The 26230-nt window shown below is 37.9% G+C and overlaps 1 protein-coding gene across 6 annotated transcripts in view; it reads right to left on the minus strand.

Moving 5' to 3' along the window:
- The window catches only part of Dgkb (diacylglycerol kinase beta), a 772948-nt gene that overhangs the window by 566960 nt on the left and 179758 nt on the right, over positions 1–26230 (minus strand). For all 6 annotated transcript variants that reach the window (XM_008828356.3, XM_017796961.2, XM_008828359.3 and 3 more), the window contains one exon: positions 20161–20314. In XM_008828356.3, the coding sequence (XP_008826578.1) occupies positions 20161–20314 (154 nt within the window). The remainder of the gene's footprint in view (positions 1–20160; positions 20315–26230) is intronic.

Raw genomic sequence — 26230 nt, forward strand, 5'->3', positions numbered from 1 at the left:
ATGGATTCTTCCAATCTGTGAGCATGGGAGGTCCTTCCATTTTCTGATGTCTTCCTCAATCTCTTCCTTTAAAGATTTAAATTTTTCATTGTAGAGGTCTTTAATGTCTTTAATCAGGTTTATTCAGAGATTTTTTTTTTTTTGCAGCTATTGTGAAGGGGAGTCTTTCCATGTACTCTTTCTCTGATTGCTTGTTATTGGTATATAGGTAGGTTAATTTTGTAAACCATGATTTTACTGAATGTGTTAATAATTTCTAGGAGTTTTCTGGTGGAATTTTTGGCATGTCTTAGATATAATATCATATCATCTTCTTAGATAAATATATCATCTGCAAAAAGGGATAATTTTATCTCTTCTTTTCCAATCTTTATTCCTTTACTTTTCTTTGCTTGTCTTATTGCTCTTACAAGATTTTCAAGCACTATGTTAAAGAGAAGTGGAGATAGTGGTCAGCTTTGTCTGGTTCCTGATTCCAATGGGAATCCTTCCTGTTTTTCTCCATTTAGAATGATGTTGGCTGTTTGTTATATATGGGTTTAATTGTTTTGAGGTGTGTTCCCTCCAGTCCAATTCCCTCTAGGACTTTGAACATAAATGTATTTTGAATTTGTCAAAAGCCATCTATTGAGATGACCATGTGGTTCTTGTCTTTGAGCCCATTTATATGATATATGACATTTATTGACTTACATATATTGAACCATCCCTGCAGCTCTGGAATAAGACTGACTTGATTATGGTGGATGATCCTTTTTAATTTTTAATAACTACATGATTAGAATAAGCATTTGTGATCTTTTTGATGTGTGTCTGCAAGTATTTTGTTGAGAAGTTTTGCATCTATGTTCATTAAGGATATGGATCTATAGTTTCCTTTTTTGGTTGTATCTTTACCTAACTTTGGTATTACAGTGATGCTGGCTTCATAGAAAGAATTTGGAAATTCTCCCTCCATTCTATCTTTTTGAATAAATTAAGTAGTATTGGATATAGATCTTTAAATGTCTGGTAGAATTCTGCCCTAAACCCATCTGGTGCTGTGCTTTTTTTAATCAGGAGGTTTTGTGTTACTGTTTCAATTTCCTTATGTGTTATAGGTCTGTTTAAGCTCTTAATCTCTTCTTGGTATAGTTTTGGTGGTTCCCATGCTATTAGATACCTGTCCACTCCTTTTAGGTTTTCAAATTTAGTACCATATAGGTTTTTAAAGTATTTCCTTATAACGTTCTGGATCTTTTTGTTGTCTGTTGTGATGTTTCCTCTTTCATCTCTGATTTTGTTGATTTAGAGGTGCTCTTTCTTTCTTTTGGTTAACTGGTCTAGTGGTCTGTCAATCTTGTCTGTCTTTTCAAAGAACCAGCTCTTGGATTCGTTGATTCTTTCTATTGTTTTCTTTGTTTCTATTTCATTAATTTCTGCTCTGATTTTTGTTATTCTTGTCTGCTGGTTTTGGGTTTCATTTGTTGTTGCTTTTCAAGTGTCTTAAGTTGCAATGTTAAGTCATTTATTTGTGTTCTTTCCGATTTTTTAATGTAAGCACTTAGAACTAAAAACTTCCCTCTAAGGACTGCTTTCAACATGTCCCAGGGGTTTTGTTGTGTTGTACTGTCCTTTTCATTTAGTTCCAGGAATACTTTTATTTCCTTCTTAATTTCTTGTTTGACCCATTCATCATTCAAGAGTGTGCTGTTTAATCTCCGTGTGTTCATGTGGTTACTGGGGTTTTTTCCAGTGTTGATTTTAAGCTTTATTGCATTGTGGTCTGATAGAATGCATGGAATTATTATAATCTTTTTGTATTTGTTGAGGTTTGTTTTGTGCCCCAGTATCGGGTTGATTTTGAAGAAGGTTCCATGGGACATTGAATAGAAAGTATATTCTTTGGTGCTTGGGTGGAATATTCAGTAGATGTATGTTAGGTCCATTTGATGTATGGTACTGTTTAATTCAGATGTCTCTCTATTAACTCTCTGCTCTGTTGACATTTCTAATGGAGACAGTGGGGTACTGAAGTCCCGTATTATTAATGAGTTGGGATTAATCTGGGTCTTAAAGTCCTGTAGTACTGTTTTTATAAAGTTGGATGCACCAGAGTTTAGTGAATATATGTTCATGGTTGTGATATCTTCTTGGTTTATTGTTCCTTTGATCAAAATGAAGTGGCCACCTTTATCTCTTCTGATTAGTCTTAAAGTTTATTTTACCAGATATTAGAACTGTAATGCCTGCTTTTTTCTTAGTACCATTCGTTTGGCATATTTTTTTCCCATCCTTTCACCTTAAAGTAGCGCCTGTCCTTGAAAGTGAGATGAGTTTCTTGCAGACAACAAAAAGATGGGTTTTGTTTCATAATCCTTTCAACTAGTCTGTGTCTTATGACTGGGGAGTTGAGTCCATTGATATTTAAAGTTATTAATGAAAGATGTGTACTGATCCTGTCATTTTTATTTCTGTTCGCATTCTTGATATAGCTGTGCATTTCCACAGTTATACCTTCATTGAATGTCTTTCCATACCCCTTGGGTATAGTGCCAAAACAAGAAATGGGCCAGTACTCAGGCTAGGAGGGGAGCTGGGTGGGAGAGCTGGGAGAGTGATTGAGGCTGGGGGTTGGGGTTCAAGGTGCTGTGGGTGCTGCTGGACTTACCCAGGAACGGTGCTGGCACCAGGATGCCAGAGGCTGTGCAGCCCAGGGAAGCAAAGGGAGGTGAGGGCAGGACCAGGACCAGAGAGCTCCTGGAGACTGCAGGGAGGGATTGGCTTGGTCTAGATGCAAAGGTTCAGGAGGCAGTGGGGATTCTGGGCCTAGAGGTCAGCCCAGGTGTCTGAGGTTCCAAGAGAAGAAGTGGGTCAGTACTCAGGCTAGGAGGAGAACTGGGAGGGTGAATGAGGCTAGGGGAGTCAAGGCACTGTTTACCGCAGGACCCACCCAGACAAGATGCTAGCACCAGGAAGCTAGTGGCTGAGCCACCAAGGGAAGCAAAGGTAGGTGGGGCAAAAATGTAATTTCTTACTATGTGCTAAATATGGATCTTTATAATCATAGACAAGTATGCCAGTTTCACCACTCATCAAAGAAGCTTCTTTTGCAACAGATGGAGACTATTACAGAGTTCCACAACTGGTCACACTCAGAGATTAAATGTCTGTGAAATGCCTAAAACTAAGTGGCACATTTACAATGGAACCTCTACACCTAAAACTCATGGAACATAGTGGAACAAAGCATAGAAAGAATATTAAAGCATCTCTCAAGTCTCATCAATGAAGCTCCCTTATGCAACAGAAGGCAAATTGTGGAAGAGGGGGCAGAAAGACTGTAAGACCCAGGGGAGGAGGTTCCTGACCATATGGAAATAGAGGTTTACAGACTCCTAGAAACTTGTGCATATGAACTTACAACAATGGTAACAACACGCACAAGACTCATGCAAACTCAATCAGACAAAAACCTAGCCTAGAACTGTGTAAATGGGAGCAAGCCCCAATCTTACCTGAAGAACTATTGGGCATCTGGTTACTACCAAGTGAGGAAGAGCTGATCTTCTTTAAAAGAATGATTCCAGATGGCCTGACTAAATCCCAGAGGATGAACTTGTACTGAGGAACATCATGGGACATCAACTTGACTTGATAGGCCTTAACATAAATGAAAGAATGTCCTGAAATCCAGTGTGGGGGCAGGGTGCGGTGGGGTAAAGTTTTACTACTTTATTTTTTATTTTTTTATTTTTTTGGCTTTTTGAGATTCCTTGTAGCCCCAGCTCTCCTGGAACTCAGTATGTAGACCAGGCTGGCCTTGAACTCACAGAGATCCACCTGCCTCTGCCTCCCGAGTGCTGGGATTAAAGGCGTGCACCACCATGCCTGGCTAAATAATTTTTAAAGTAGTAAAAACTCATTTTGACTGTACCATCACTGTCTATAAAAACTGTCTCCAGTGGAAGGTAGAAATGTTGTAATTTGCACTCTTCAGGACAATAACATCAACCACATAGGGCTTTTGACCACATGAAATGTAAGTAAGGCAACCCAGAATGGAAATTATGCTTAAGGTCATTTAAATTTAAGTAGCTACCCCGGGTCTAGGATGAATAAGCTTCTAATCCCAGTACTCCAGATTCAGAGGCAGGTGAATCTCTATGAGATCAAGACCAGTCAAGTTCCAGGCCAGCTGGGGCTACAGGGAGAATCTTTCTCAAAACAAAACAAATACAAGCAATAATTTAAATAGCTATCAGTGGTCAGTGGTTTCCATGTCACCCAGAGCTATCCACACTGTGGAAGCACAGACCAGATGGCAACATCAAATGTTTTTCCAATCATTCTCCACTGTATATTTTGAAGCAGGATCTCTTGCTAAACAAGGAGTTTGCAAATATGGCTAGACTGTTTGGTTCCCAATTCTAGGGACCCTCTGTCTCTGACTACATAGCACATAGCGACACTGAAAGTGGGTTGAAGCTGGAGATGGTAGCATATATCAGTAATCCCTGCCTTCAGAAGAATCCTAAATTCTAGGTAAGCCTGAGCTATGTAGTGAATCCCTGTCTCAGAGAACCAAGAAGAAAATAAATTGGTAGAATTACTGCCAAATGTCTGGTTATAGCCAATTATGGAAGAAAAGAAGTAAACCACCACTTATCAAGGATATCATAATTCCAAAATTTGCCTTTAATTGTCACATGGAAAAGAAATTCTAATAACACTATTGAAATTGACCTCCCTTCTTTTATAATGCATGACGTTTTGGAAAATAAACATAAAGAGAAAGATGAATTTGATCATCATGTGTGCAAATCAAAACACTAGGATAAAAATCTGCTCAATGAATAGTGATTATGGTTGACAGTTATTGAGCATTTACCACATTATCCAGCACCATTTTAAATGATTTTCAGATATGATTATAGATGCACCATACCCAGTGAAACAGAAATACTCATTATTCTCTCTTTATAGTTAATAAAACAAAGGTAAAGAGATGTTGGCAAAAGTACACTTCAAAGGACAGTCTGAATTTCAGTTTTGTACTTGAATCACTATTTATGAGGCCTGAGAGAAAGAGAAAAACTTCCTTCCAGCTCTCCATAAATGGCCTTTCTATAAGAGCTGCACTGATTGTTCATAAACTTCAGAGAGATATGAGGAAATCTGGTCCCAATTGAGTGTTCTAAAATTTCATCTTCCATTTTTCCCATGTTCTGTTCTAGCCATTACAGGTTTGTTGAGTGTGTTTGTCTCTACATACGTCTGAATAAGTAAATACAAACTTGCACATATATTTGCTGAATTTTATCAGAAGTTGATAATAGTGACAATGATTATGAATGTTTTTTCTTATCTATGCTTCCAAACACTTGTAAAACTAGCATGTTACTGAAAAACATAAATTTCAATAATATGTAGAATATTTCACATTTACCATTTAATTCTAAATATTGGCAATAAAGTATGGAATCACACAAATTGAAAACATCCCACTTCCACAGAGGGCTGGTTAGAGTGGAAGATGGCAAGACCTCAGCATCTTTATATATTTTCTCACAACTTCCAGGTAGTGTCCCAGCACCTCCCATGTTAAGTAATGTTCACCTTGATCTGATCATTTGTAGAGTATCATTTTCTTTTACTAAAATATTACAAACTGAGTAAATATTTTTGAACATAGAAATACAAAAAAGGATAATGCTATCATCTAATATGCATTTATTACAGTGTGCATTTTTAGAATCTTTTATTCTGGGAGACTAAATCTAGTGATAAAATGTACAAAAGGGGGCTGGAGAGCTGGCACAGCCGTTAAAGGCTCAGGCTCACAGTATGACATGTAAAAGACCTAATTTATTGAGCATGTTCAGGTAGAAGAAATAAAGAACATGTAAAGACTTGATTTAATAAAAGTAGAGAGAACTCTTCCTTAACTGGCATGGGTAGATCTAAAGTTGTGAGTGTTTCTAATGCAAATCTGGTACTACAGCATTTTGAGAAGTATAATGGTTTATATAAATAAATACATTTCCTAGAGGGTAGAAGTCCTATCTATTTCTAGAGAATTTGTATGTCAGCATCTAAGCTTATTACATCAACAGAAGCAATTCTGTTGACATTTGTACACACAGCACTCTTCTTAAATGCTGACTGCATGCCAGAAATCTTGTCTCATCGACATACAAACCTCAATGTCTGTTTGGTTAGAATTTAAGTAGACTCTGTTGGCCCTTGGTTCACTTATAAAACTGAAGTGGTTCAACAAACATGAAAGATTCATCAAGTGGCTTTATAATGTAAAAATACACACACACACACACACACACACACACACGCAGGACAATCCTTATAAACACAATTTCTTCTGTTAATTAATCACACAGTTAATGAAGTACATCCCTTGGTAAGAACATCCTAGGGCCATTTAATAAAAAGCAGGCTATCTAAAGGGTCTACTATCTCTCATTTTCATTGCATAATTCCACTTTTTGTTTGTTAACCTCTCTATGAACAAAAAAGGAATTCTTTCTCCTTTTCCATATGAAATAAGTACTTATATTGTGACTCTTCAATTTCATAGAAAAGATGAAATGAACAAATTATAATATTGCCATTAAAGTCCCTTGATATACATAGTTTAACAGTTCAAATTGATTATCTATGGCCCACAAGATGTGCAATGGAAATACTAAGAACCAAAGTAAAGGAATGTGTGTGTGTGTGTGTGTGTGTGTGTGTGTGTGTGTGTGTGTGTGTTAGTCATAAATATCTGCTGTGCTTCTGGACCTTTTAATGCTTCTGACTCTGACTCATCGTTCTCACCACAGCCTCTACATCACTAGCGGCGTGATTATTTTCAGGCTTAAAATCTCATAATGGATCTCCAATTTCTTTCAATGCAAGTTGTATAACTGAGCGTGACAGACAAATCTCTTCCACACCTGGCCTTGGCTTCCTCTCCGGCTTCTCTCCTGCTGTTCTCTAGTCACTTCATCTGCACCATCCCAGCTGGAGTCAAGGCAGACAATGATCACTCAGCTTTCCCAATATGTCTACATTCCTCCAACATCTTAAAAAGTCCTCAGGATGCACATCGTGCCAGGACATCTCTCTTCATCTCACTTGCTAGGTCATGACCATCACTCACTCTGGGATGGACAGTAATGACTTCTTATGTTCAAGTGAGTCATGGAGAGTCTGGACTTCCAGTCACCTACACTTCCCTACCCTTTCTCTTTTTCTCACTCATTTTCACCAGTATTATCCATCACTATCTGACACATTATATGAATTACATTTTGTTTGCTTTCTTCACTAGAACAGTGCTATGGTGTCTCTTAATGTCTCCCCAGTGGCCATTGTTCATGGTGTGGGTGATGCTATGAATCTTTTCTTTTTAAGATTTTTTTTTTAATTAAAAAGAAGCTTATGCCAGTGTGGTGACACAGGCCTTTAATCCCAGCACTTGGGAGGCAGAGGCAGGCGGATCTCTGTGAGTTTGAGGCCAGCTTGGTCTACATAATGAGTTCCAGGTCAGCTGGGGCTACAGGCAGAACCTGTCTCAAAAAAGACAAAAGAAAAAGCAAAACAAACAAACAACAACAACAAAAAACACGTGTCACATAAGAGTGTTATATTTGCATCATTTCCATCCCTTTCAGTCCCCCATACACTCTCCAATTCCCCCCCACTCTCTCTCTCAATTACTTGTCTTCTTCCTTGATTATTATTGCTACATTTAAATACATACATATACAAACATACTTATAATACTTTGAGCCCATTTAGGGTGTTTGTATGTATATGTGTTTAAGGCTGCCCACTTGGGATTAGATAACTTATCAGGGGGTTAGTCCCTGAAGAAAACTAGTTCTCCCTTCCACAACATCCATTAATCACCTGCAGCTCTTATCTAGAGCTGTTACCCTGAAAAAATTCCCCCATATACCTGGGCATGTCTAATGGTTTTGTAATTTTATAGATCTTGTTAAGGTAACATGTAACAGAGATTTCACGAGTGCCGCTTCCCTATGATTTCTGGAATGCACTATCTAGCAATAAGCATCCTATTCCTCTGGCTCAATCTTTTTACACCTTCTTCTTAAATATTCCCTGAGACTTAGGTGTAGATGTTGCATTCTAGATGTACCAATTACAGCTGAGAAAGCACGGTCACTTATTCTCTACTTTTCCATCAGTTGTGGAACTTTGAAACTGTCTCCACCTTTTGCAAAAAGAAGCTTCTTTGTTGAGTGCTGAGGATCACAATTATCTGTTAATACAAGGATATCCATTTAGCATACAGTAAGAAATTACAGTGGTCTAGGAAATGTCAGTAGTAGGTTCTTCCCTAGCGTCTATGACCTGCCCAACAGTGTGTGTGTGTGTGTGTGTGTGTGTGTGTGTGTGTGTGTGTTCTTCCCTGGCGTCTATGACCTGCCCAACAGTGTGTGTCTGTGTGTGTGTGTGTGTGTGTGTGTGTGTGTATGTGTGTGGCTATGTTTACAGTACCATGCATAGATTCTCTCCAATTGAGTGGGCCTTAAGTCCAATTGCACAACTGCTGATTATCCCAATGATAAAAGTGTCACTACTACAGCAATAGAAATAATTTACTGGGCCCGTCATTGTGTTTCCTAGGCTTCACAGCTTAGTAGTACCAATGATTAATTTTCTCCCTTGGCAACTTGCATAGCAACTTCTTATTCTGTAAGTGCTGCTATTTGAAGGGGAGGCTTCCAGGTCAGTTCCAGCTCCTTTTCTCCGAGTCCTGTCTGAAGTATGTCTTTTATTTCAGCAATAGAGCCAACTTGAAGTTTTGAGAAGTAGTGAATCTTTAAAAGGTGGGGCTTACTGGGAGGTTTCTAGGTTATTAGGAGCATGGTTTTGGGAGGGATTATGGAAACATGGTTCCTACTTTGTTCCCTCTTTGGCCCCCTGGTCCTGAAAACAACAGGTTTGCTTTACCTACCACACCTGATAGAAGGTGTCATCTAACCACAAAATTCACAGCAATGCCAGTTGATCATGGACTGTAACTTCTAAAACAATGAGCCAAAATAAACCCTTTCTCTTTAAAAGTTTTCCTATGCATTTTTGCTATAGTGATGGAAAGCTGACTAATGCAAATTTTAAGTAACTATGAAAGACAGGTGCTATTTTGGTGCTTGGTGAATCCTAAGCAACAAGAACAGTAGGGGACACATTTTATTTATTTTCACTAAATAAATGTAGAATGTCTTAAAATACATGTATTGCCCACTGATGGGAACTTATGAACTACACATTTGATTAGAAATATGCATATCAGGGCTGGAGAGATGGCTCAGCAGTTAAGAACACTGGCTGTTCTTGCAGAAGTCCCAGGTTCGAATCCCAGCACCCACATGGCAGTTAATAACTGTCCATAACTCCAGTTCCAAGGGATCCGACAGCCTCTTCTGTCCTCCACGGGCATTGCTCAACACGGGTGCACTTTCATGCAGGCAACACGTGCATATACATAAAGTAAAAATAATAAAATTTTTAAAAAAAGAAATATGCATATCAGCTTCCTTTTTACATTCCTCACTTGTCCTTTCATGACAGCACTTGTTCTTCCATGCCTGCTTCATCTGGGCCACCCCCAACTTCCTGTTAAAAATCACAGTTCCTGGCTGAGGGGATGGCTCAGTCTGTAAAGTGAGTTCCATACCCCACCCACGTGATAAAGCCGAGTGCAGCAGCACGCACTTGCAATTCTAGTGCTAGGGAAACAGAGAGGAGGTTTGTCAGCTCATGTAATGCAGTCAGTGAGCTCGTTTCGGGGGGGACCTTGTCTCCAAAAATAAAGTGGAGAGCAAATCAAGAAGATAGTCAACATTCAGCGTTGACATACGCCCCTACACACACACACACACACACACACACACACACACACACACACACACACACACACTCACGAGAGAGGGAGGGAGGGAGGGAGGGAAGGGGAATCTCAGATTGCCCCTGCAGTGGTTCGTCCTGCCTGAGTTCTTGCTTGAGCACACATTCTTCATTTGCTTTCTTCTTCATCAGCTCACAGTTGGATCACAGCGTTCATTGTAATATAACTAGTCACGTGATTATGTACCAATACACTTTTTTTACGTTTAAGACAATGGTGACTTCCTTGAAGAATTCCTGGCATGTAATATATGTGAACAAATGAATGATTTTATGCCTAAATTAATGAGTGGATCAAATGAGTAGTTAAATGACACAAATGGACAATTAACTGCAATTAACTCTGACTTAAAATGTTCAAGAGAATTTTATCCTTTCTCTCATAAAATGACTAAGGAGAAACAACAAAACACAATGACATATGGCTTATATTTATCGTTATAGATTCAACATGTCAGATATCGCAGAGCCTTGCCAGAATAAGCAGTGTATCTGAATGAGTTAGTAAATGATTTTTTAAATATAGTTTTACCTTTTTGATATATTTTTATTGAATTTGTGTATATTTCATACATGAAATCATCTTTATACCCCTTCTCCCTTCCCCTTTGGCACCTCCCATAGCCCGTCACTGGAGTTCATACATTCTGTCATTTGTATTAATGACTAGTATGTAAAATTTGTGTCCCAAGATGTCCCTCAATGCAAGTTCATCCACTGGGGTTCAGTCAGCCTATCTAGAGTCTCTCCCTTCAAGAAGATCAGCTCTTCCTCAGCCAGCAGTAATCAGCTACCAATAATTACTCAACTACAGTTGGGGCTTGTTGTTCATGTCCACAGTTCTGTGCTGGGGTTTTTTTTTCTGCCTAAGTTTGCATGGGTCTTGTGCATGCTAACACCATTGCTCTAGGTTTGTATGAGAAGGGCCCCAGGTGCCTGCAGGACTATTTCTGTATGGTTATGCACCTCCTCCCTAGCTCTTACAATCTTTTTACCCCCTTTTGCAATTGCCCCTGATCCCTGGGTAGGTTGGCCTCAATATAGGAGTCCTGTCCAAGGACTCACATTCTGCCAACTCTTATTTTCTGTGCTTTGGTCATTTGTGGTCTTTTCTGTTCGTGACCCTCTGTTGCATGAGGGGGATCCTTTATTAAGAATCGAAAGAGGCATTAATATTCTCTTCATCCCTAGTTCTATGTTTTGTGAATCTTAGGTGTAGAGGTTGCATCTTGGATGTGCCACTTAGGCTTGGGCAACTCATAGAGAATCTCTGTATGTGACCAATGGCGTAACACTGTAATAATTTCTGTCTGTTGAAAAAGAAGCTACTTTGATGGGTGGTGACTGGGATACTTTTCTGTAAATTTAAGGATCCACATTTTGCACATAGTAAGAAATCACATTTATCTAGGGATGTGAGAGCCTTGGGGTTTTCTCTAAATCTATGACCTCTCCAGCTATGTGTATTCAGCTAGGTTTACAGTACCAGACATAAGTTTCCTCCCATTGAGTGGGCTTTAAGTCCAGTTATGTAGTTATTGATTACCCCCAAGATAAAAGTGTCACCACTGCACTGATGTCATTTGTTGTGCTGGCCATTGATATGGTTTTTAGGCCTTGAAGCTGGGATTGAACCATCAATTGATGTTCTCCCTTATCAGCTTGCATAGTGCTCTCCAAAGCTATTAGAGCTAGCCTTCAGCGGGGAGTGGCTCCCAGGTCAGTTCCAGCTCCATTGCTCCAGATCCTGTGTCCAAAGTATGTCCCGTCTACAGCAACAGGGTCTTATCATCAAGTTCTGGGAGGCAATCAAGAACTATGGCAGTAGCCTATGTAACTCTGGGAGTCTCTTGGACTACCCTGGCCAACAACTCAAAGGAAGGTATCTCCTGGCTGGCTCTGTTTCTTGTTATGTGGCTTCAGTTACACACATGGATCATGTAAGGATATTGTATGTGTAATTTTTCAGTAGGTTTCTGGACTAATATTGTTATACTAATCGAAGTAGCGGAGACTCAGGAAAACAAAAGACTATGTTCTCCCTCATTTGTGGATCTTATCATCATATCTTTGTGAATGGATATCCTGATATAACTGCAGGAACCAGGAATATGAAAGGGAACCAGGGAGGAAAAGGGAAAGAAGGAGCCCAGGAGAGAAGAACAGAAGGAGAAAGGTGTTGCTAAGGGAGAAATATGTAAAAAGAGGATAGTCACAAGACAGGGGGAGAAGGAGGGCTATACAAAGAAATATGGGAATAAAGGAGAAGAAGGAGCTCAATGGAGGTTTGAACATTGCATACAGAAACTATCAAAGGAGGAATGGAGAAAATGGGGACATTTTAAACAGGGAGAGTGGGGAGGGAGGATAAGGCAGGGAGAGAAAAAATAGAGATAAATAGTGCCTAGCTGTTATATAAAAAAAGAAAACAGAAGGAATTGTATTGGTCCAGAAACCTACTGAAAAATTACATATACAATATCCCTACATAAGTCTGCAAGCATAGCTGAAGACTACATAACAACAAACAGTGCCAGACAGGAGAAGCCTTCCTTTGAGTTGTTGGCCAGAGTATTCCAAGAGACTCCCAAGATTTTACCTTTTCAAAATTTCTACATGCCTTAAAAATTAAAAATTACTTGTAAGTTCTATTAATACTCATGTCACAAGAAAAAAAAAAGAAAATTTATTGAAAGTAATTTCCAGTGTGTCTCTGTGGAGTTGGCACAGGTTACATGGGAAAGGGTCAGAATTGATATAAGAGGTATGTCTTTTCTTTTTAAAACTATTTTATTTAATTATCATTTTTATGTGTATGCACATATTGCCTGCATGCAGGTAAGTGCACTCGTGTTGTGCAATGTCCACAGAGGACAGAAGAGGCTGTCAGATCCCCTGGAACTAGAGTTAAGGACAGTTGTTAGCTGCCATGTGGGTCCTGGATGGCTCAGTGGTTAAGAACCCTGGCTGTTCTTTCAGAAGACCCAGGTTCGATTCCCAGAAGTGTGTCTTTTCAAGAGCGTCCTGTCACTTGCTTCCCAAGGGCACAGTCTAGTTATAACATCTTAATGATCATTAAAATTCCTAGTATGTAGTCCAGTGTATACCATTCAATTATAATGAAACTTTGACAGAGACTTCAAGGAGGAGACAAGTTTTTCTGTAAAGATAAGGGCAGAGAAAACATCAAGCAAGAGAAATACCCACAGTACCAGGTATGTTTCCTCCTGTGGGCAGCAGGCATTAGAACCCCTGGCTGGGGAGCTCAGAGGCCCCAGCAGTGAACCCACGATTATTATTTTGCTAAATGGGCATAATATCAAGCTGCCTTCTAAATACATATCTCTATACCCATAGATCAGTGCAGCTCAGTCCTCATCCATGAAGCTTCTTTGTGCTTGGTGGTGGTTAATGTGGAGACTCAGAACTTGTCAGAGTGCAGAGGACAAGTGTCTATGGAATACTCAGTCATAAATGGGACATCTATATCACACCCTTTCCCTTGAAGGCTCAGGGGACATTTCAAAAGATGGAGTGGAAAGATTGTAAGAACGAAGATTGGGAACACTGGGGTGAAACAATGAATTTTAGACATGACTGGATCGTTGTGCCCATGAACTCACAGCTGTCTGCACAAGATCTATAAAGATCAAACTAGTCAGTCTTCCTACATGGAGACGGGAAAAGCACACGAGCCCCCAGGGGACAGTCAGTTCTCTTTAAGCTTGAAGTCACTGGTAGACTGTGCTCCAGTGGATGACCACATACCCATGCAATTATGGGCAGCACTAAGCTGGATTCAGTGAGTTGTGATGATGATGATGATGATGATAATAATAATAATAGTAATAACACTAATAACAGAGAACATGAAGTTGGGAAGGGACATGGAGGCGGACCTGGGAGGAGCTGGAGAAGGGCAATTAGGGTAAACATGATATAAATAATTGTACAAATATAAGAAATTTTCAAAAATTTAATAAAACTAATATATTCAAAGCAAAAAAAAAATACAGGGACTTACGTGAGCAGAACAGATTTCAGTCACATGAAATAGCTGGATTTGAAAGAGGCCTGGTATTAGAGACTAGCAGATCCAGACAAAGCCTCTAATATCTAATAGTCCATTTCAAGCTATGGAACTATTGTCATCATCTTCCTAACTGTGTTTCACACTGAGATCATTCGTATCAGAAGAGAGCATCTCAAAGAGTGACCAGGGTTCCATGTCATGAATCCACTGACTCACCAATCCAACTCTTTTTTAATAGACTTTTAGTGTTAAAGGTTCAAGGTTCCTTACGGAATAAAAATTTGACATAAACACACAAGAGTTGATAGTGAAGCCTGAACTTGGAAACCCAGGATGACACTGTCAGGTGTCAGAACATTTTGGAGAGGAGAAGTCAGGACCTCTCTGGAAGGCACTCTGATGACCATGATGCAAATAATGATGAATGAACTATGACAGTGTCTGAATGGCTGGTCAGAACTGGGCATGGTAAGTGCTGGAGAATACTGTCTTGCTCTCTGTTTAACTCAATATGAAGCCGTGGAGAGGAGAAAGGATACAGCATAGAAGTATTTGCAAATGAGCAAATTTGAGGCTGGATTCATCAAGGTGAAGAGAGACGTGCTTGTATAATTGACTTAGCTTTCAGACTACATTTGCTATCTCATAGATATGCAGAGAGCAAGCTCCATGGGAAATGTGTGCTGTTTGTGGGATGAATAAACAGTCACGGTTGTAAAAGGAGGCCTTGAGGATTTAATGCCAGAAAGTGCCTGTTTAAATTTTTTTCATCTTTTATATATATTTAAATATTTTATTTATTATCTTTATTTTATTTGTATGAGTGTTTTGCCTGCATGTAAGTGTACCACATGTATGCAATGTCCCACCAAGGCCAGAAGAGGGTGTCGGATCCCCTGGAACTGCAGTTACAGACAGTTGTTAGCCTCCATGTGGGTGCTATGTATCAAACTCGGGTTCTCTGGAAGAACAGCAAGTGTTCTTAACTGCTGAGTCATCTCTCCAGCCCTTATTTATTTATTTTTACTTTTTAAAAATCTATTTATTTATTTAATGGGTGAACAAGGGATGCACATTGTGTAAAGACAACTTGTAGAACTGGTTGTCTCCTTCTACAATGTGGGTCCTGGGAATCAAATCCCAGACATCAGGTTTGGCAACCAGTGCCTCTTCTGACTGAGTATTACTGCTGCCTTGTGTGCATATTTTCTATATGATGTGGAAAAAAATATGTCATAAGATAAGAAGGTTGAAACTGAATAACTTGAAGACTTTGCAAAGCTTAATAATGAAATTAAACTAGAAGATAGTGTCAATAGTAAATGATTTTTTTCGAAAAGACATTTCTAAAATTGTAGCAATGTCCAGGGTGTATAAATGCAGGGTAAGGCACATTTGCAGTGGCAACAATCTGCATGTTTATAAAATTTCTCTCTGGGTATACTCAGTATTGAAACTATAGTGCCTGAAAATGGAGATCATAGTATTGATTCATAGTTGAGCGTTTGTGAGGCATTTTTAGTAAAAGAAAAGATCTAAGGGATTGAAATGTCTGTAAGGAGAGTGTAATACCTGTAATTCAAGTGGTGGACTCTTAGAATGGAAGTAAAATCAGAAGCTGGATTTTGGATCAGCATTAGGTACTTGGCATTTATGATGAGGAGGAGGTAGGAGAGAGTTGAATTCACACTGCCTTAGGAATGGTTCACAAATCCAAAGCCAAAATAGTTATCAATAAGTAATGTGCGACTTAGATTTCAAAGAAGCTTTTCACAAAATTAAATTCTCCATTTCACAAAATACCAGATGATCATTAGGTTTTCCAAATCAAACAAAGCATAGCTTTATATGTACAAGTGTTCCTACACAAATTTCATTACTACCTATAATCTTTAAATTTTTATTCAATAAAAATGAACATTTTACTTTTATAATATGTCCTCTATTTTCCCACCATATGTAGATGATAGATGATAGATATATAGATAGATGATAGATAATAATAGATATGATAAATGATGATAGGTATAGATAGATGGTAGGTAGATAATAGATATGATAAGACAGACAGACAGATGATAGATGGATAGATAATACGAATTGTTTCCTTTTGAGTTTCTATTTCACTAAAGAGGTCTTTTTCTGTTCACACTCATAATAGTTAAGAGCTCTCATGCTTCTGTTGGCATTTTTCTAATAAATAAAGTGAAGTCCCACGGATGTAATAATAGTACATTATAGCAATTTCCTGTTTAGAAGAAACCTGAGAGTTTCCATCCTCGATTACATCTTGTGTAGATGGTATATGATTGTAGAACAAGGTTCTGGGTAAAAACACATTGATATTTTTGATTCTTGAGCCAGGGATTCCTCAGCCCTCGAAAATTTTATTGTACCCAATATTCATTATTCAAGAAAAATTATCAAATGTATTTCTTTTATTTTTTTAAATTGTAATTATTATTTTTATTTTATGTGTATGTATGTATTGCCTGTAGGTAAGTGCTCCCATGTCATGCAATGCCCACAGAGGTCAGAAGAGGCTGTCGGATCCTCTGGGACTGGAGTTATAGACAGTAGACAGTTATTAGCTGCCATGTGCATGCTGGGATTTGAACCCGGGTCTTCTGCAAGAACAACCAGTGTTCTTAACCGCTGAGCCATCTCTCCAGCCCCATTAAAGGTATTTCTACAAAGAATATAAGGCAGAAATAATCCTGGGAAGTGTACTAGGCACTCAGTTCTGAAGTGCAGAGGTTAAGTTTTGAAAGAATTGGAGTTAATTCATTATTGCTATATGAGGGTTTCACACTCCTTATTCCCTTCAAGTTCATCAATGGAGAATACCAGGTTGCCCTAAATAGATACAATTTGAAGAAAACTACTTCCTTATATGCCCCCTATATTGTAAACTGATTTGATTTTTATACCTAGTAAACATGACATCTTCTATTTTGTACTAATATATTCTATCAGAAGAAAATAAAGTTTGAGATTTGAGTTTCTTATAAAACCAGTTAACTTACTAGAATCATTATTTTCCATGTTTGATATATAAATTCATTTGAATGACAGAAACATACATTTGCTTTGTTTCCTTAAAATCCAAAGGCATTGCTGCTCAGGTGAATTTTTATTTGTAGACCAATGTCCCCTTTTAAAAATAATCAATCCATGTTGGGCCTGAAAGCACCAACCTTTAATCCCAGCACTCGGGAGGCAGAGGCAGGATTTCTGTGAGGCTGAGATCAGTCTGTTCTACATAACAAATTTCAGACCAGTAGGGATACAGGAAGTTCCTGTCTCAAAAAAGATGTTCATTCTAGCATATCATGCAACTCCTATGGCAAACTTTAAAGACTTAACTCTTCAGACTAATTAAAAATAAAATGGCAGGTTGGCTGGGCGTGGTGGTGCATGCCTTTAATCCCAGCATTAGGGAGGCAGAGGCAGGCAGATCTCTGTGAGTTCAAGGCCAGCCTGGTCTACATAGTGAGTTCCAGGACAGCTGGGGCTACAGGGAGACCCTGTCTCAAAAAGACCAAAAATAAAAATAAAAATAAAATAAAATAAAATAAAATAATAAAATGGCAGGTATAATGGGCCTTCTGAGTCCATCATAGTATGGGTATTACCTAAAGAAGTCAAAATGGGGGCTGGGGAAATGACTCAGCATTTAAGAACACTGGAAGCTCTTTCAGAGGCCCTGGGTTTGATTCCCAGCACCCACATGGCAGTTAACAACCAATCTTAACTCCAGTTCTAGGAATCCAATGCCTTCTTCTGTCCTCTGCAGGCATTGAATGAAATGGGTGTACTTAAATAAGTGTAGGCAATACTTTACATACATGCAGGCAATCCACTGAAACACATAAAATAAAAATAATAAAATATTAAAAAAGAAAGTCAAAATAGAAGAAGGCAATTATGGTGAGCATGCTAGTTGTCACATAGCATGAAGGGTTATCCTATGGAAGCTTGGTTTTAAGCTTGTACTGACAATGGTTCTACTTGAAAAAGTGGATATCGTTTTGAACCCAGAAGCACCACAGTTATGTTTATCATGATGCAGGTTCATCATCAGATCTCTTCTGCTTGGCTTGTTGATGCTTCAGTGACCTCTTTCTTAATTCTATTTCCGAAATTTTGTTTGTCCTTCTCAGAGTGCAGTGATTGCCCTTCTCGCTTCTCTCCTGGTGTCTCTGCATCACAGCCTGTGGCACTTAGACTGGTACTCTCTAGACCAGTGGCTGTCCTGGGGCCCTTGAGCATTTTTTCAGGGATTTTTTAATATCCAAATGATTTCCATAATGACACTAAAATATGTTTTCTCCTCATATTTTCTCAGAATTCCATAGTGAAGTTTTTAAGAGGCCGAGTAATCTATAATATAGCAACAGACACGGATGCAGATGTGAGTATCTAGCTATCTTCCAGGAAGCCAGACACCAAGGCTTGAAACAACAGAAAAAAATACTGCACTACAAAATCTTTTTTGTTTTTTTTTTGTTGTTGTTTTTTTTTTTTTTTTGGTTTTTTTGAGATGGGGTCTCCCAGCTGGCCTGGAACTCACTATGTAGATCAGGCTGGCCTTGAACTCACAGAGATCCACCTGCTTTTGCCTCCTGAGTGCTGGGATTAAAGGCATGTGCCACCATGCCTGGCCTTGTTCTTGCTTTTAAATATAGAATTTATCTTAGGGGCTGGAGAGATGGCTCAGTGGTTAAGAGCACTGGCTGTTCTTGCAGAAGACCTAGGTTTGAATCCCAGCACCCATATCGCAGCTAGCAACTGTCTGTTACTCCAGTTCCAGGTGATCAGACAATGCCCTCTTCAGTCCTCTGCAGGCACTTCATGACATGCACTTACATACATGCAGGCAGAACACTAATACACAAAATAAAAATAAATTTCAAAAAAAATAAAAAGAGTATTTTTAAATGAGTTATTTTGTTACCATGTGATGGGTTGATTGCCTTTATTTTTAGAATGTCTCATCCTTAATACAGAGAATGTTAATAGATACCACACAAGTAAAATTTGTTCCCAAATCAGGAATCAGAAGATTATTGAGATCAAGTAATAGAATGCTCTTCTAAGACTGCATTGCCCCATCGTGAACTGGATTTCCATCGTTCCTAAAAGAGGACACTGCTTAGAGATGACAAGGCAGAATGAAGGGCAAGGACAGGCTCTTGCTAAACCAATCTCCTTAGTGTTTCATCCCTTACCACACACAGGGTTCCAGTAGCAATGGTCTCCTGTCCCCAGCTGTAATTGACACTAAGAAACAGAAGAGCTTCCTGCTACTTGGTGATGCGCAGCTGTCCTTGTGTATTCCAGCAGAGGTGTGAGGTCCAGGGCTGCTAAGGCTTCAACTGAACTTCTGATATGAGTAAGTTGGCCAGAAAGTTCTATCTACACAAAAGACTCCAAGTAACTCTTCTAGAAACACTGTTCTTATCTTAGAGTTGTGCTCCACCCAGTCCCAAACTCTGGTTCTTCCAACCTAGTGACCACAAAGGCTTCCTATGGTCCTAGCCAACTCCTTTTTGAGTTCTATCTTTCTTCAGCCTTTCATCACCTTCTAAACAATGGCATACTTTGGAGGAATAGAGTAAAATTTCTGTTTTCCTGATTCTATGAACTTGATATAATTACCAACAGTCATTAATAGTCTTATGCATCTCTGAAAAGCTACCCATAACAAAAGATCCAAGCATATGTATGGTACAGACACTTAAAGAAAAAAATCAAGAAGCTTCTGAGCTAGCATACCTGACTATAAACATATATTGGTAGTTCCCACAGTTGATTTTAAACATAAATTTAACATGCATAAGTGCTTCATGATTATATTTTCAAATATGCAGCTATTAATATTTGTCCAGTTGTTTTAAAGAACGTTTTTCCAAACTTGATGACAATACCTCTTAAAACCATAACTGAAACACGGACTTCTATGTCAAATGATAGAAAATAATAAATCATATTTTCCATAATTTGTATTATATTGGGGACATTTCTAAAGATTTATTCAACCATCAGTGAACCCTTATTCACTGTACAGTGTCAACTGTAAGTTTTATATACATATATATATATAAAATCACAATTTTCAATCAACTGTTATTTCTTTTATGACAGTTGTACTCATTTAGCTTTTGGGATCTTTTACTGTGCACACAGTTCAAAGTCACTATACTTACCACCTGAAAGGAGAGCAGGCTTACTTTTCACCATCGGGCTGGAATGAGGAAACTTGTTGCTAAATGACATGAAAAGGTGTGCAATGAAATCATCGGGAAGCTCAGCTTCCAGGAATGTCTTCATGAATAACTTGAAACCTTCCAAGTCTATTGTCTGAAAAACAATTTTCAATAGTATTTTAGATCAGTGAAATAGCAAAGCATTGTGCTATGTTCATAATTATAGGTAGCAGAAATTGCCTTGGACAGTTTTAACATTGAAGTCTACTGAAGGGAGACACTCATTTGAGACATAGGTTTGGCAAGTCTATGCTAATGTTAGCAAAGGCAGGTATGGATCTCACCTTTGGTCATGTAGAATGAAGAGAACGTGATTTACAGTTAGGTGTTTCTATTTCCATGGCAACAGTTTGAATTAAAATTGTACCCTTTGAAATGTTCTCTTCTCCTCTATCAATTGGGGCTGCTATTTTCCAACCCACAGAGTTGTGATGAGTAACTCAGGTGATTGGTGTGACTAAGCTAATGTGAAGTCACATATTTATACAGCAGACACACACAAAGAAAGGAATTGTTCACCTCCTTTGCTTCATAATAATGGTTATTAATGCTTTTGACAAATGTAGAGAGTGATTAACATAAAAATTTCAACTTACTGCTAAGATCAATTGATAAAACATTCCAAAACTTCGTATGCAGACTTTTAAAGAAACATATTTTAAGATCTTTACAAACTCTTCTCAAGTCCACAACTATATTGATTACACATTCATTTGAAGAGAATCTTTGCAGGGTAAGAGACCCATGCCCACTTGAGAGGATGGAGATAAAGCCACCTTCTTATCTCAAGTTTAATAAGGACTGCACAGGAGCATAGAGTGACCATGCCTTCTAACAGCAGAGGGGGACAACAGGCAAATATGACTAATGGTGAGACATTGAGGACAAATGTGTGAGTGCCTTGGTCCCAAAGACAAGTAAATGGTATTGTATTGGACTTAGCTAAGGATCCTGTGACTGACAGAACAGGATGCATTAGGGTTTTCTGGGAAACAGATGTAGGCAATGAACAAGGAGAGGCTTGTGGAATCGTCCTGAGTCCTGTTCCATTGGGAGGACTAGAAGACTTACAGAGAAGAAACCAAATAAAAACCAGCTGAGTGGAGAACAAACGTGAACATGGGAAGATGGGCCTCGGAGGAAGCCCCGGAAGGACTATTCTTTCCTTGTCTAGGTTAGTATACTGAGAAGAAACTAAAAGTAGGACAAAAATGAAAATTGGCAAAGTTGATGTTTTTATTCAAATGTTGGATGTTCAGAAAAAAATATCTAAACTGTTAGTTTTTAATGAAAAAGCCTAGGCTTTCTATTGAACAATATTGGAGAAGGTCGTGGGGAAAGAACAACTTCCATTACTATGATCCACTATCACTGCATTTGATATTATGCTTATCATTTTGAATAAACCTAATTAGACTATATCATTCCAGGGTATCACTAGAAAAAGTAAACTTTTAAAGTTCGGGGCATGAATTGATAAAATACATGTACTTTTTAAAATGTAGCCTCAAGCAATTAATAAGCTGTTATTGATGGTTTCTTCATACAAAATGAGGTAAGAGGGAACATTTCAGGTTTATTGTCTGAAATTTAAAAAATTGATGTAAAATACAGCCTCACTCACATTAATAGTAAAATAAAAATTAATAAAATAACAAGTAAAAGGAATGCATGTCTTGGGCTACATAAGCTGTTTTGCATCTTAATTTGCTTTTTTCACTGGCTTAGAAAACTGCAAAGTTCATTGACTTTTCTTAAACCAAAACTTCATATTTTGTTCTATAAACAGGGAGCATTAAGAAACTATTGCTTTATGAAAATAAGAATTTTTAAGATATCTTACTTTTTAAAGAAAGACTCTTGCTAATTTAAGGATAAAGTGTTTCATTAGCTCTTCAGTAAATTCTAGGAGATGATATCATAATATATATTGTTGAAGGGCTTACTGAAATTTGAACTTATTGAAATTTGAAACCAATGTTTCTGTTCAATTTCTGATATTATCTATGGCCCACCATGTTAAAAAAAATTGTTACAGTCCAAGCTTCTACGACTTAGTTTTTTCCAATTCACACTCACTGAGAAATCGTTCCTCTCCTGAGTCATCCATCACTTTTCTCTGTAAAACATTTTAAATGTCTCCTAAAATTCTGTTACCTATATTATTAAGATATTTGTGATAAATGGATAATGTACTCAATGTATGCATCTTCTTTACTCCATGAAATGAGTGGGAAATTTTCATATTTATATGTCTGAAGTTCTGCTGCTACGGCTGTCACTTGATTGGGTCTTTGGAAAATTAGGAACTCTGAACAGAATGAGATTGTTTCATGCATATCAATGGAAGTATGAATGAAGAAAACTGCGTGAGAATTGAATGTTTAAAAATCAAGTTAGCTGTGAAATCAAATATGCACATATTCAAAATTTTCAAAACTGATTTTTAGTGTTTTTCCTTATGAAGCAATAACAGACTAATTAGGGAGATAACAGAATTAAGAAGAATACAGACTTAGGGAACTCATCAGGTGTTCCTGCAAACAGCGTAAATCTAAAACATGTTTTTATAGCCTTTCATTATTATATTTGGTCGTGTGACTCCTTTGCTCTCAAATTCCCTTTAATACTAAAGACAATGCTAATATTCACCCAAGTACACGGCAATGAATAAAAATGCATATCACTCTCTCACTCATTTCTTTTGGCAGGTTTGGGCTGAGGGTTTTCTCTTACTTAGGAAATTCTCATGAGCACCTAAGATGAGCCAGGTTCTGTTCTAAGTGTTGAGGTGAAGGTGTCATCAATCACTACGCATCTACAAGATTAGCACTGGGAGAAACATCAAGGGGAGAAAGAGAATAATAACAGGAAAGAGGCAGTCAGACCTAAAAGTGAGGGACTAAGATTTTATAGTTGGGTCGGGGAATTTGATACTTTCAAGGGTTTAATTCTGATGGACATTTTCTACATTCTATTTGCTTATGTTCTGCTAGTGGATGCTTTTACTCAAGTGTTCTTGATCTCTCTACTCTTTCTTTCTATTCTTTAAAGTCAGTAGGTATTCCAGTATCCCTAAATTGGCGACTGATGTTAGAAAGTTAATTAAACTGTTACTTGCATGTAATGGAAATATTTCTGCATGATATATTCTAGGCATATTGATTAAAACTTTACTATAATCCACAGCAGAGTATAGCATTATTTCTATTTATAGACAATCTCAGAGAAGTATTAAGTTGCTTGCTGTTAACCTCCTAGTTGATACTAAGAACCTAAGTCTTTCTAACATTAAAGACTATCACATACTTTCATAAGCATTTTTCCAGAATGTTCACATGTGGTACAAGACACATTGCAACTGTGCTTATTTTTATTTATTTATTTAATTAGATATTCATTCACTTATTTTGAGTCCCCCCCCAACTTGGTCTTGTTATGTTTATGAGTTTTACCAGCATGTATATAAGTGCAACATGTGCATGCACTGCCCCGCAGAGGCCAGAAGAGGGTGTCAGATCCCCTGGAACTGGAGTTGTGGATAGTTGTTAGCAGCCATGTGGATGCTGGGATTCAAACTCGGGTCCTCTGGAAGAACAGCAAGTGTTCTTGACCACTGAGCCATCTCCTCAGCTCCACCCCCCTTAAAAAAAGAGAATCTCATACACCCTAGGCTAACCTGAAACTCATTACTAAATTAAGACTTGAACTCCTGATCTTCCTACCTCTGCCTTCCAAGTGCCAGGATTACTAGTATGCACAATTTTCCCTGCTTTCCCATTGGTGTTTCAGTTAAAGAACATTAACTACATTAAATAAGTATGTTGTTTAAAAATAAGAGATATATACAAATGTACAGAAATAAAAGTAATGATATTGGTGGTGCACGCCTTTAATCCTAGCACTCGGGAGGCAGAGGCAGGCGGATCTCTGTGAGTTGAAGGGCAGCCTGGTCTAAATAGTAAGTTTCAGGAAAGGTGGGGGTTAAGGGAGAACCTGTAATAAAAAAAACAAAAAAAAAAAAAAAAAAAAAAAAATCACGATCTTCTTGTACTAATAATAACTTTTAAAATCTTTCAAAATTCTTAGGCATTCAAACCCTTTCCATCAAAATATCTAGATTAACTTTCTTCTAGTATCTTTTAATGGTCTCCTGTTTTTTAAAAATGCTATCACTAGTGATGCAATCATGAAAGTGAAATGAGAGAAAATTCCCAAATTAGTTCTCAGGGTAGCAGGGCAGCATAGCATCTACTTGTCTTTGAAAACAAGCAAACAGGTCACTTAAAGACTCCAACAGCACTGCTTTCTTCAGCCTGGTCTACAATTCCTGTCTAATAAATGTTACAGAAGAAATGAAAAGACAAAGCCTTCGAGTATCTAGAATCTACACATAAAGTTGGCTTTTACAACTAAAATGAGAAAAGTATCTAAGACATTTACCCCACTTAAGCTTGCTTTTAAACCGAATTGTAAAGAACGTAGTTGACATAATTTGCATACTTTTATTTTATATCATTCTAAATATTTATATTTTATTTCTGAATGATTCTCTACCATTTTATGATTAAAATAAATAGTTTTCTTGGCTATCACCTAGCTGCTTGAATCAGGCATATTATTAGTTCAAAATCTCAATATAGAAAAGATATAAGAATAGCCATTTTCAAATTTTCAATGCTTCCATAAAATATAAGATAGTATAACTTTGTAAATATAGAGTTGGATCTTTTTGGTAATTATTAGAAATGTATACAAAGTTATTCAAATTCATTTAATTATAACTCAGTAATCTCATAAGTACCTATATCATCTCAAAATATTGTATCTGATTTCTTTATGCAGTAGAGCAATACTCTTAGTACCAAGGCATTGAAAACCGAGAAGGAAATGCATAGCATGTTCCAAAGATAAGTAATCCTTGTCAGGTTAAGAGCACGGAGGTGCAGTAAACATGCTATTCGAAGTCGGCTTGTGTGTATTCAAACCTCTGACCCTGTTGCAGGTTTGATAAGAGGATTAAAGTCACTGAAATTGATGTTAATGGGAAAGAAAGGTGTAAGGAGCGGCTCTACTCCTACTTCTTTTCCTTGTTTTGCCTGGCACTTGACAGTAGCGCGTAACAGAACAAGCACAATAACATGATAACACTAAACCAGGACCTGTGGCCTGGCCCAGCAGAGAAACACTTACTGTCTCTTCACTTCTACCACTTGGTGGAATGACATTATTTTAGAGGGAAAAAAAAGACAGCAGTATTATATTTGTTCACTTTGACTGGAAGTAAAGATATGAGCCTTTGAGCAAAGGAACAGTGCTGGAGGACAGATCCCTCCATGTTCACATTTGGTACATTACTGAGAAGTTCAGAGCAAAATCATACTGCTCTCTACAATGTGGCCATGATCACTGTCACTAAGTGCACCTACTATGGCCAGCTATTTATTTTACATGTGCTTTAGATAGAGTTTAAGTTTTTGCAAAAACTTCCACATTTCTTAAGCGAAAAGCCAAACCTAAGGAGCTTGTCCTCCATGGTGGCATATGTGGAATTTGAGTTAGAGTCTGTCACTTAGAAGACCACGCTTCCCTGTTGTGTTTCGCTCTTGTTTTTTTTAATGAAATTTAATGAATTGATTCTTGAGGAACAATTATACCTTAACAAAAGTGCTCATATTATTGTTAATTATATCACTATCACTATCCTTAAGGCAATTATAATTATACTTTAATTATCAGCACTAAAACGTTTAGGTTATGACTTCTTAAATTTCTTAACCAAAGCTCAAAGCAACTCACTAGCCTGAATGTAAAAGGTCTAGATTTTAGCAGAAACTGCAGTGTGGAGTATTACAAAGGAAGGGTCTGAGAGTTATGGAAGCATACCTGAACCTTAAGTCAAGGACCACTACTGATAGGAAACGTGCAGAGAAAATCCCACAATCAGAAACCCAGAGGACACACCCTGAGCAACATCATATGCATACCCTCAATACACTCTAGCCTTCGC

Source organism: Nannospalax galili, unplaced genomic scaffold (assembly GCF_000622305.1).
Source record: "Nannospalax galili isolate Female #2095 unplaced genomic scaffold, S.galili_v1.0 scaffold452, whole genome shotgun sequence".
Lineage (NCBI taxonomy): Eukaryota > Metazoa > Chordata > Mammalia > Rodentia > Spalacidae > Nannospalax > Nannospalax galili.